Source organism: Mytilus californianus, unplaced genomic scaffold (genome assembly GCF_021869535.1).
Source record: "Mytilus californianus isolate M0D057914Y unplaced genomic scaffold, xbMytCali1.0.p SCAF_9, whole genome shotgun sequence".
Taxonomy (NCBI): Eukaryota; Metazoa; Mollusca; class Bivalvia; order Mytilida; family Mytilidae; genus Mytilus; species Mytilus californianus.
The window spans coordinates 10889665-10901938 of record NW_026262745.1 but is presented as its reverse complement, the minus strand read 5'-3'; the positions used below and the strand labels follow the sequence as shown (position 1 = coordinate 10901938).

The window sequence follows — 12274 nt, the reverse complement described above, 5'->3', positions numbered from 1 at the left end:
TACCGAATTAGACTATTTACTTGATTTGTAATAACATAAGCAACACGATGGGTGCCACGTGTGGAGCAGGATCTGCTTACCCTTCCGGAGCACCTCAGATCACCCCCAGTTTTCGGTGGGGTTCGTGTTGCTTAGTCTTTAGTTTTCTATGTTGTGTCATTTGTACTATTATTTGTCTGTTTGTCTTTTTATTTTTGGCCATGGCGTTGTCAGTTTGTTTTCCATCTATGAGTTTGACTATCCCTCTGGTATCTTTCGTCCCTCTTTTTTATTAGTTGTTATTGGCTTTGAACTAGCTGTCAGTAACTCTGAGTACTCTCAGATTTGTACTTTATTAGTGTCTTTTTTGTGACGTATGTGGGATGTATAAATACCCCGCCACGTCCGGTCTGTGTATTTGTTTTACTTGTTTTTCTGCTTTGTATCATCTAGATCATATAGCCCTTTAAACTTATTTTTATTTTTATCTTTATGTACTGTTAAGTAAATTAAAGAGAAAGATATTTATACATCTAGAGAATAAAGAAAATGTAGGATATACTTCAATGAGACGTGCATCCTAACAACATAACGAAGTTGATATCAAGATTTACATACATGACCTTAAGTTAACTCTTTGTATCGCCATTGATACATCTCATTTCCATGGAGATTATTTGTACCTGGCCCTAAGTAATCATGGTGTATTGACTTTGTCATTTTTGCTTATGTTAAATGTTCAAGTTTCCGATAGGATGAGTCTACGAAAAACTACCGATGGTAAGTCAGTGATATTTGGTATGTATAGTTGTATAATCATTAGCCGGTTTCATTTTCATGCACATTTTTGACCACACTCCATCAGTCATGGTCTACTGACTTTCAAATTTTTTGTATAATTTATACATTAAAGTTTAATCTGCGGTTATGTTAGTTAAAGTATATTCACTAATGCTAAGTCATTGGTATTTGGTATACTGTCGTTAAGCATTAGCATATCTCATTTTCGTGGAACTTATTTGACCCTGTATCTCATGTCATTGTTCATTGACTTTAATGTTTTGCGTATTTTACATGTTCTAGTATTGCCATTTTAATTTCATTGTTTGTATTTTATCAAAATTACATACAGGCAAGACATTTCATTGTGTTAATACCATTGTAATTTATAGATCCATAAAAATAGGTAGTTTATCGATGTAAAAAGATAATGATTTGCTGTAAGAATAAGAATAATTTTTGTTTAGTCTTCTTGGCTAGCTGGTGTAAATCGTTATTGTGTTCTCACCTAAAGGTGCAGCGGTTCTGAATTTTCCAGTCGCTAAGATATTGAGAACTCTTTCAGCAGACACTCCATAAAAACAAACACCTGTAAAATATGAGGAAAATTAAGTGGAGTTGCATATCGGTAACTTAGTGAATAATTTATAGAATCCTAGTAATACGAAACGGAGCACTGACGTACTGTTAGCGGCAGATAAACCCAAGATCTGGTGGCTGGCGAATAAATCATACAAAATACAATCTCCTAAAGAATACTTGAAGAAACTTGAAATTTCTTTCATACGTCGAGTGTCTAACATTTCACCACATTTAAGACGATAACATATTTTACATTTAATCTAGGTTAATTGGCTAAGTTCAGAGGGTCAAAAGGGACAAAAGGGATAAATATTTTATGTGCACAAATGTATTTTGAAATATCAAATAACCAGTGAAAAATTGTTAAGTTTTAGTTTTCAAGATGTTTACATGATAAAATATATTTAGGAATTTAACAGTTGGTGTCTTTGTCTTTTTCCTTTTTAACTGACAAATTCGGGACAGAATAAATAATTTTATGAATGTTTACATTAATATCAAATTTTTCGGATAAAATCTATTTTCAAAAATATTTTCATGAACTTTAACAACGTGTCCTGTAAAGTTTATCAAAATGACTTTTTGTACCTTTCGCATGGACTGACTCGTATATATTTATGGAAATTGACAGTGTCCGAATGTTTGTATTACGCCTTCTGGCATCATTTCTTAAAGTCGAAAAATTCCGTTATTCATTAATCTTATCTTCAACATTCATTTTGAAAGTCACCCTTACAGAATGTTATTTCATTTTCTATTTTAATTTAGACAATGATATTTTTCTGTCAACAGAAAATAAGGATAGTAGCATTTTTGATTTCAGATTAAAAATAAAAGAAGAATATGCCTAAGGACACAAATGCCCCCGCTCAAGCTTTGCAATTTTCCAAGGTAAAAAGGGGCATAACTCTAGAATGGTAGATGACGAACAACCCTAATTGACTCTGTCTGTGTGTTGTGGTTCTTAGCATTTTATATGAGTTTTATAAAATTTGGATGAGAAAAACTTAAGTTAGAGTGCGGAAAGGAATATGGGACGGACGGAAGGACGGACACACGGTCAAGGGTAACACTTAATGCCCCCGTTGCCTACGGCGAGGGCATTAAAAAACACTTGAAATTACTTCGGTACGTTTTTCTGGCGTCTATTATCAATTACGTTTGTGACCAGGCATTCCCGTATGTAGAAAATGGTTGATTAAACCTGGTTAATAGCTAGCTAAACCTCTCATTTGTATGATGGTCCCGTGAAATTCCATTATATTGAAAACAAAGTGTGAGCAAAACAAACAGGCATAATAGGTAAAAATGTAAAAAAATTGAGGCGCAGTAGTCAACATTGTGTAATTATCTTAATCACTATAAAAACAAACAACTATGTCAACAAAGAAAAACAAAATGGCATGAAGGCACTCTATAATAGACAAATAAAATTGAGAATGGAAATTGAGAATGTGTCAAAGAGACAACAACCCGACCAAATAGCAGAAAACAGCCGAAGGCCACCAATGAGTCTTCAACACAGCGAGAAAATCCCGCACCCGAAGGTGAAAAAATGCAATACAAGAATACAAAAAAATTACCATAGCACAATAAAACAATGACGGGATGTATAAATAACGAGCCATGTCAAAAGGTTATTACCAAAAATGGAATAAACAGTAAGGGTTAAAACTGTTCAGACAAATAAAAAGAACACTATAACACGAAATTAAGATGATAAACAACGTAAGTACACATGTACCTAGAATCCATACTTCAAGACCATCATGCATTATTTGTGAAAATGATACTGAATATTCATTAACAAGAACTTGATATCTTCCATGGATCTTTTTAGTGTACTCACAACCATTCACTATTGCAACGAATAACGCAATAAGTTAACAAAATGAGCATAAATTTAGTCTTAGATACATGATGTTTTTCAACAGACTGTCAAAATTCCAATGGGAACCAATTGTGCCCCTCTTCTTGCCGACTTGTTTCTTTATTATTATGAGGCTGACTTCATACAGGAACTTCTTAGGAAGAAAGATAAGAAGTTAGCAATATCCTTTAACTTTACGTTCCGCTATATAGATGATGTTCTCTCACTAAATAATACAAAATTTGGTGACTATGTTCAACGAATCTATCCCATCGAACTAGAGATAAAGGATACTACAGATACAGTTAAGTTTGCCTCATATCTTGACTTACATCTAGAAATTGACAATGAGGGTCGGTTGAAAACAAAACTTTACGACAAAAGAGATGATTTCAGCTTCCCAATTGTGAACTTTCCATTTCTATGTAGCAACATTCCAGCAGCGCCTGCATACGGAGTATATATCTCCCAACTGATACGATATTCCCGGGCTTGTATTTCCTATCATGATTTCCTTGATAGAGGATTGCTGCTCACAATGAAGCTATTAAACCACGAGTTCCAAATGGTGAAGTTGAAATCATCCCTTCGTAAATTTTACGGACGCCATCACGAGTTGGTTGACCGTTATTGAATAACCGTTTCACAGATGATATCGGATATGTTCCTTATGTCGTAACTACAATACCCTTCCCTTTTCACGAATGTGACCTACCGAATTAGACTATTTACTTGATTTGTAATAACATAAGCAACACGATGGGTGCCACGTGTGGAGCAGGATCTGCTTACCCTTCCGGAGCACCTCAGATCACCCCCAGTTTTCGGTGGGGTTCGTGTTGCTTAGTCTTTAGTTTTCTATGTTGTGTCATTTGTACTATTATTTGTCTGTTTGTCTTTTTATTTTTGGCCATGGCGTTGTCAGTTTGTTTTCCATCTATGAGTTTGACTATCCCTCTGGTATCTTTCGTCCCTCTTTTTTATTAGTTGTTATTGGCTTTGAACTAGCTGTCAGTAACTCTGAGTACTCTCAGATTTGTACTTTATTAGTGTCTTTTTTGTGACGTATGTGGGATGTATAAATACCCCGCCACGTCCGGTCTGTGTATTTGTTTTACTTGTTTTTCTGCTTTGTATCATCTAGATCATATAGCCCTTTAAACTTATTTTTATAGTTTGTTCATATGTTGTGCTGTTACACCACTGTCCTAGGTTAAGAGGAGGGTTGGGCGCCCGAAAACTAGTTTAACCCCGCCAAGCTCAGTATGTGCCTGTCCAAGGTCAGGAGCCTGTAATTCAGTGGTTGTCGTTTGTTGCTGTATATCATATTTGTTTTTCGTTTATTGTTTTATACATAAATCAGTTTTTTCGTTTGAATTGTTTTACATTTGTTATTTCGGAGTTTCTTACATCTGACTATGCGGTATGGGTTTTACTCATTGTTGAAGGCTGTACGGTGACCTATAGTTGTTAACTTCTGTGTCATTTGGTCTCTGGTGGAGAGTTGTCCCATTGGCAATCATACCAAATCTTCTTTTTTTATATATAAAATAACAATTTATTTCCCGTCATAGTTCTGTTGAATAAGATAACTTCTTTGTATCTGATTAGTTCTCCCATCAAAATTAAACACTTACCCGAATCTGATGATGACTTGACAAGGTGTTTGTTTAAAATAGTATCCGATGCAACCAACACACTTAAGGTAGTAAGAATAATCGAAACAGAAATACGTCTGGCCATTTTATCCTATCAAACGTAGAAATGAATATGTGGCACTATTTTATATTTTCAGAATAAATAGATATCCTTGCGTGATACGACTAATGCAACAGGTGGTAACAAGGAAGTATTTGTACAGAAACGATATTTTCTGAAGTTCTTGGAATTTTACGAACGCCATTACGAGTTGGTTGACCGCTATCGAATATCTGTTTCACAGATGACAACGGATATGTTCAAATTCTCGTAACCACAATCCTGTCCTCTTTTCCTCGAATGTGACCTACCGAATTAGACTTATCATCGGATTTGTACTTACATGAGCAACACGACGGGTACCACATGTAGAGCAGGACCTGCTAATCCTTTTAGTCTCCTGTTTTTGGCGTGGTTCATGTTGCTCAGTCTTTTGCTTCCTATGTTGTGTTTTGTATACTGTTGTTTGTCTTTTGGTCGTTTTTCGTGTTTTTTCTTGCATGCCATTGTCAGTTATGAGTTTGATTACCCCTTTAATTGTTATTTTTAGTCTCTCTTTTGTTGTTAATAATTACTTCAAGAATAAAAAGATAAACAGAGGTCGCTTTTTAAAAATGAATAAAAGAAGGTCTGGGGAATACGTCATTAAGACAGCAACGCAACGACCAAAATAAACACAAGTGATTTAAAGGGAAACATACAGTCTTCAACCTGCGTCGCACGTTGCTGAATTGAAAACTATGGGACCATGGCATTTCTCTGTAGCTAAGAAACTGAAAACTTAAAAGCCTTTATTGACATTAAGATTGGAAAAAAATGAAAGAAGTTCGTCCCACCAATGTGAACATGGCATTTCCTTGTAGCTAAGAGACAAATTGGGGCGGTTTGTTTTCAGCCTAATAAATAAGAATTCCATCGCATCCACAACATTTATGATTGAAAATTTAAATTTTTATGGTTAATTAACTTATAGATTTATTTATTATTTATAGTTTATAATAAAAGTAAATTGTAGCATAATTTTCTTCGTAGAAACTTTGTTTTAATTTACTATCATTGTTAAATTATCGCCGAATTTGAATTTAAGTACCTAAAGGGATTGAGAACGGTGATTCAGATGCTTTCCACTGGAATCATAGACTTTGTGCTATTTACACTTAGTGGGGAGCGTAGAAATGGAATGATCTTCTCTGTTTACTGTCATCGAGAATAGATATTTGTCTATACAAAACGTCTATCTGACCTTTTAAAAATGCAAACATTAGTATTTCTCCTAAAAGTATCAATAGTTTTCAAAATTTAGGAGATAGATATAAGAAATAGCAGGTGATGGTTTAATTGTAAAAATAAACGATAGTAAATTTGGGTTGAGAAAGTACCCCAGAGGGCGTCATGTAGAGGGCAGTGGGTGTTCGATGGAATTGAAAAAGACAGGCTGAGCAAGAAAAGTTTGGTTTGCCACCGTGGAAAATCGAACTAAACAAACACTACTGAATTTAATTAAAGACAATATAAAACCTGGAACAAACATAGTCAGTGAATATTGGAAAGCATACGAGTGTTTGGATTTAAAAAAAAAACATCAGCATTTAAAGGAAACCATTCAGTAAATTTTGTTGATCAAGAAACAGGAGCACATACGAACAACACTGAAAGCACCTGGTGCATTTTCCCAATTCCGGGGTCCGCCAAAGTAGATTCTGTCCATTTCCCGCAGCTCTATTCTTGAATACACATATGTAGTGACATGATTGACATTTAGCAAGGAATTCCTGTCAAACCGGTGGTTGTGACAATTTGAACTTGTGAGGTGCAAGAGTTTGCTCTATGTTGAATACCTCATTTTAACGTTGAGATGAAGAATACATCAATGAATGCACTGTTCCCATGATTTTGGTTTTGTCCAGTGCGTGTAGAGACTTTTTTTCAGGATATTATACTTCATGTATATTCTTTTCCATTATGCCTATTAATTATTTGGGCATACAAACTTCAAATGGATCTATAAAGTTTATTCTTTTCTAGCTTTTCTAACTTTTGTAGACTCGAACTGATTTAGAGCTTGATGTATTGTTAAAGACCATCTACAGTATATATATTAGCTCTAGGAGAAGGTTTTTTTTTGCGTCAATGGGATACTGTCATTTTATTGTTCATACACCCCATCCTTTTATTCATTCACGTGTATATTAAGAGTTTGTTTCTGGATATTGTAAACATAATGATTTTGAAATAATGACGAGACATATCCTTTCATTGAAATTAAATCATAGAAATTATAATAAACATTTATACGTTTTGTGCCGGATGTATTACTAGATATAATTTATAAATCATAAAATTAATGTTAGTGGATAGATTTATCTTTATTTTTGTTGTTAATAAATTAAACTCTTCGTATCATCATTTCAGCATATTTCAAGGAATACGCAGAACTTTTCCATGTTTCCCATTGTATAAGAGCTTCTCCAGTCAGACCTTTATTATTGTTGGCATATGAAAATGTGAAGCAGGCAGTATCACATGCATTGTACCACCAACCGCTGTTACCCGCTTTTGCACAATTTCCACTCGTATTATCATTGTCTTGGTCGGGTGTTGAGAACTTCCTTCCATTGTGATATGCAAAAGCATCGCCTGGAAAAGATAGATTGAATGAATTCGTTGTTGATGATATTATTTGTGTGATATATTGAGAGCAACTTTGAGCTGAACATGTATAAAAGATAATTGTCTACTGTTTGATCTGAACATGGCAGATATCTTTTCTTGTATTTTGATTTTTTTGGTAATTGTCTCCTTGGCAAATACCTACTTGTTTAAAAAAAATATAAATCAAAATGGTATATTTCTTTAATGGTCTGCTACGAAGATCGGACTTATAAGGTACTGACTAGTAATTTGACGGAATCTGATTCATTGTATATGGTGCAATGTTCTTAAACCTACGTACCAGCATTTCCAGAAAATCCACCGATTGTTAGCTTATATTTCGATCTAGCATCTCCAACCTTGAATGATGAGTATTTGGCATACCTCTTGTCATCTTTAAAATTTTCCATCTCAACCCTCATTTCAGTTTTCCCAATTGAAGTCAGTAAATTGAGGTATTTGTTTCCTAAAAAAAGTGAAATCTTTTTATTACATTCGGTATTCAATTTTAGACAGTTATTACTTAACCATAAGATCAACAGTTAGTATTTAATCACTAAGGGTTAGGCCATCCTGCGTTCGGAAACCTACTTGAGTAATAAATTTCATTCTCTTCCTTTATCGATAATCACTGGCATAACAGTATTTTAAATCACTATTACGATTATCTCTCTCACTTGGTTTATGATTAAATATACGATTTTGTATCTGCATTATAATATTTTCAATCGAAAATCTAGCTCATAACGACGATTCCCACAAAAGAGGACGTACGATGAGAGCAATTTCTTGGCGCTGAAACTTCAAAAATAGTAAAAGTTTTCAATTGTGATTAAAATTATGTTGAAGTTTTATCGATAAGTTAATTGGATTATACGATCTGTACTTTTTTAATGCAGATATGTTAGTTGTGATGAACTTCATAAACATTATGAAATTGACACATTTGACTTAAATGGCAATTTTACCCCTAGTTTCGGTAAAACTCAAAATGAGCCGAAGTATTTCCCATAAAGATATTTTATCAAAATTTACCTCTTTAAATGAGAACTCTTGTAGAAACATATCTGTTTTGGTGTGGCCTTGGTTAATATATTATTGCAAAGCAGTTTTGATTTAAAAGCAATGGTTTGAAGCCCTAGAGTGATTCGGAAAGACATTGATATGCTCATAATTATGAATTAACTATATACAAAACTTTTCGACATAATGAAAATTTTCTACACCAGGAATTGATTACCACAGCTGTATTTGGCAAAACCTTTCGGAATTCTGGGTCCTCAATACTCGTCAACTGATTATGCACGTCTGTTGTACAAAATTGTAAGTTGAGTTTATTACATCGGATGTGACCTTGAGAGGTCATCCGGTGTTATGTTGCCGCAGAAATGTCCTTGCCATTTGACTGATAACTGAACGTATTTCGTATAATTACGCGGATATTATCGAGTTCAAAATAACATTCCTTATGATCGCTTGTTATATATTAATTTCATCAATAAATATTCATGAAAATAATTTTTAAGGGCATAGATAAATGATATGAAAATGTTTTGTCGTGATAAATATATATATATATATCAATAACAAATCATGAATACCGAAAATTTGTGTTACGCATGCGGAAGAATATCTCGAGAACGTTTTGCAACAAAAGCGGGAAAATATGAATGGCTCCTCAAATCCAATCTATTAGAAAAACGAATTATTACAGAAGAGTGTCCACCATGCACTTGCACTGCACTATCATTAGAATAATAGAATAGAATGATATATAAATGGATGAAAATTTGCCTGTAGAGTTATTAAGATGATCTGCAATATATATAACTGGTATACAAATATTAATATAACATATAACAACAAATCAGAGTATACTGATAACAAATGATTATATCACTACAATATAATAATTATTACGGTGAGGTTGAATTCCCTGTCATTTATTCATCATTCACACAAGAACTTGTCTCAGAAAAAAATATATCTATGTACCTCAACCTAACTTTCAGGTATAGAGATATGATTTTTTTCCGAGACAAGTGCATCCACCAGAACTTGCGGTCATCCGATGTTCAGTACTTCAGTACTTTGATTTTTTAAAAGGCGTCATCAAATTCTTCGTAAGAAAACTAAGATGGATATGAAAATCAAAAGTGATGGATTGTGTAAAAACTAATTTTAGAACTTAATTTGCTAAACTTGAAATATGATGATTTAGTACAGAATTATAAGAAATTGATTATTTCATAGCAAATATTAATCTTCGTAAGTGTCATATAATAATCAAAAAGGAAACATTGGGGATTTAACATGGGATATTATGAATATTAAAATATTACCAAAATATATCATAGAAACTGCACTTTATTGCAGTCCTTCATCTTGATCGTTTTTTGAATCTCATCAACGAAAAAACGAAAAGATAACGAAAATACATCAGCCTATTGCATCGTACAAAATGTAATTTTAAAATATTTATCGATATCTGAAGTGTATTGTTCTGTGTTAAAACCGTCGTGTTTCTCATTAATAATGCTCAATTTTGTGAAAAGTAATGTTTGTTTTGAAACAACAAAAACACCCCACATAAAAACGGATAAACATGTTTAATTGCTGGACTTACCTAACCAAAATTCCCGATTTAAGTCTCCAAAACCATTTTCATATCCTATCCAATTTTTATTGAAATTCTCAGAACCATCCATTCGTCTGATAAAAACCTTAAAAAGATAGTGGAATATCCAATTGGATATAAAAGGATGACATGTGAAATAAGAAAAAGATAAAATAAATTGCGAAGATAAACTCAAAAGATTATATGACTGCGCATCTGTAGCGATATTGTAATGTGGTAAATCTTGATGTATGGAATATCATATGTTTTATCCGTTTTTATGTGGGGCTTTTTTGTTGTTTCGAAGTAATATCACTTTTGAATATCGAATCAACATATATATTCATTCAGAGAGAGAGAGAGAGAGAGAGAGAGAGAGAGAGAGAGAGAGAGAGAGAGAGAGGAACTATCATAAAGAAGGAACAGTACAACAGCCACAAACATCCAACATACTGACAGACAACAACGAACACATGGTACTAATAGCGTGATTTGGTACAGGCACACACTTTGGTTGGGTTAAACAATGTTTCTTTTGCACAAATCTACCCTATCCACACATTCAATTATCTTTCTCTATTTTCTTTTATTTTTGCCAAGTATCACTATATAGGAATAGGTATGGTACCGTCTGTGAATATAAGTCTTTTTGAAAGTGGAGGATGTTTATCAATTCGAATTGTCCTCTGTCGGATATTTTGGTGTTTCTACTCCTCTAATCGAGTAATTGTATTATTATTTTTGTAAACACCAAATGCCACACCGAACAGTTCATAACAACAACCATATAAAGTTGGTTTTGTATATTAAGCAGAGATTTACAAAATGTAAACATTTCTTTTTATTAAAAATTGACATTAACTTACAGTCCAGCGTCCTCCATCGGTTGTCATATCACAATAAACCTTGAATGCTCTTCCGGTAGTGAGATATATTTTATATACTCCGCTAGGGTCATAGTTTGGGTCCAAGTCTGCACAGTCCTTCGGCTTACGTACTGTTAATAAAAATATACATGTATAATGAAACTTATGTACATTATATCATTGGTGGTTAGTGTCTAACGTCCAGTGGCAAATATATTACATGCATATCATGTATTTGGTTGGAATTGAGCGAACCCACGACCTTCTCACAAGACAAGTACACTAAAACATTTAAGGAAGAAGAAAAACACGATATGAGGAGAATACATGAATGAAACAGCAACAAAACAACACAAACAACAGGTTACGTCTACCGCATATTTTTGTCCACACAAAATGTCTTATATTTTAAAGACTACCAACGATTTTCCGTTAACGCAAAAATACGCGAATGATACGATCGCTCAATTATACTTAAAACCCGTCAGAGTTATTTACATAAATATTAAGTTTTCAATCCAATACCTTTTTATTATGATAAGATGAATTACAAAGACAAGGAAGGCTATGTGATAACAGGCCATGCATGCTCTATCGTACCCAGAATGAGCTGATAGACATTGTCTTCTTGTTTACTTATCAAAACAGTGGCGACAGTAGAACTCGTGGTGGACACAAGTTTTATCAACAAAAAAATCAATGTATAAAGGAACTCGTTCTTTCCCACACCAATCGCTGAATGGAATACATTACCTTCCAAAGTTGACGAAGCGGGATTACTAGAAAATTTTCGCTCTGTGCTACTTAAAATATTTTAACTATAAGTTCATTGATTCTACTGTATATAGCCTTATGAGAGAAGATTTGTTATTCGCGTGTAACCCCACCAGGTTTCAACGCTCCAATAGGAACCATTATCTTTTTAACTGCTTTAAATTTGTTATATATATAGCACGCCTTTTACGAATTAACGTATTTAATTCCCGAAAAGCGTAGCTTTGAGTGGATTAAATATGTTAATGAGTAAGGCGTAGCTATATATGATTTGTGACATTAATGGGCTATGACACACGTCTAAGGTTAAATGCTGACCAATAAAACTTTACTGTACTTTTCAATATGTCAATCAAAAAGTGGCGTGATACTATATCTGATTTCCAGAAAATTAACACATGCAGCAGATGTCAGTTGGATTTGTATGTGAGATACAGGTACATTTAAATGAATTGT

At 33.6% G+C, this 12274-nt stretch overlaps 1 protein-coding gene across 1 annotated transcript in view; it reads right to left on the bottom strand.

Annotated features, from left to right (window-relative positions):
• LOC127715782 (fibrinogen-like protein A) overlaps positions 1–11172 on the bottom strand; it is a 63926-nt gene extending 52754 nt beyond the window's left edge. Inside the window, exons 1-3 of the mRNA XM_052221927.1 lie at positions 11045–11172; positions 10188–10284; positions 7921–8027 (exon numbers count right to left, since the gene is read on the bottom strand). Of these exons, the coding sequence (XP_052077887.1) occupies positions 7921–8027; positions 10188–10284; positions 11045–11071 (231 nt within the window). The 5' untranslated portion in view covers positions 11072–11172. The remainder of the gene's footprint in view (positions 1–7920; positions 8028–10187; positions 10285–11044) is intronic.
• Between the last annotated feature and the right edge of the window lie 1102 nt (positions 11173–12274).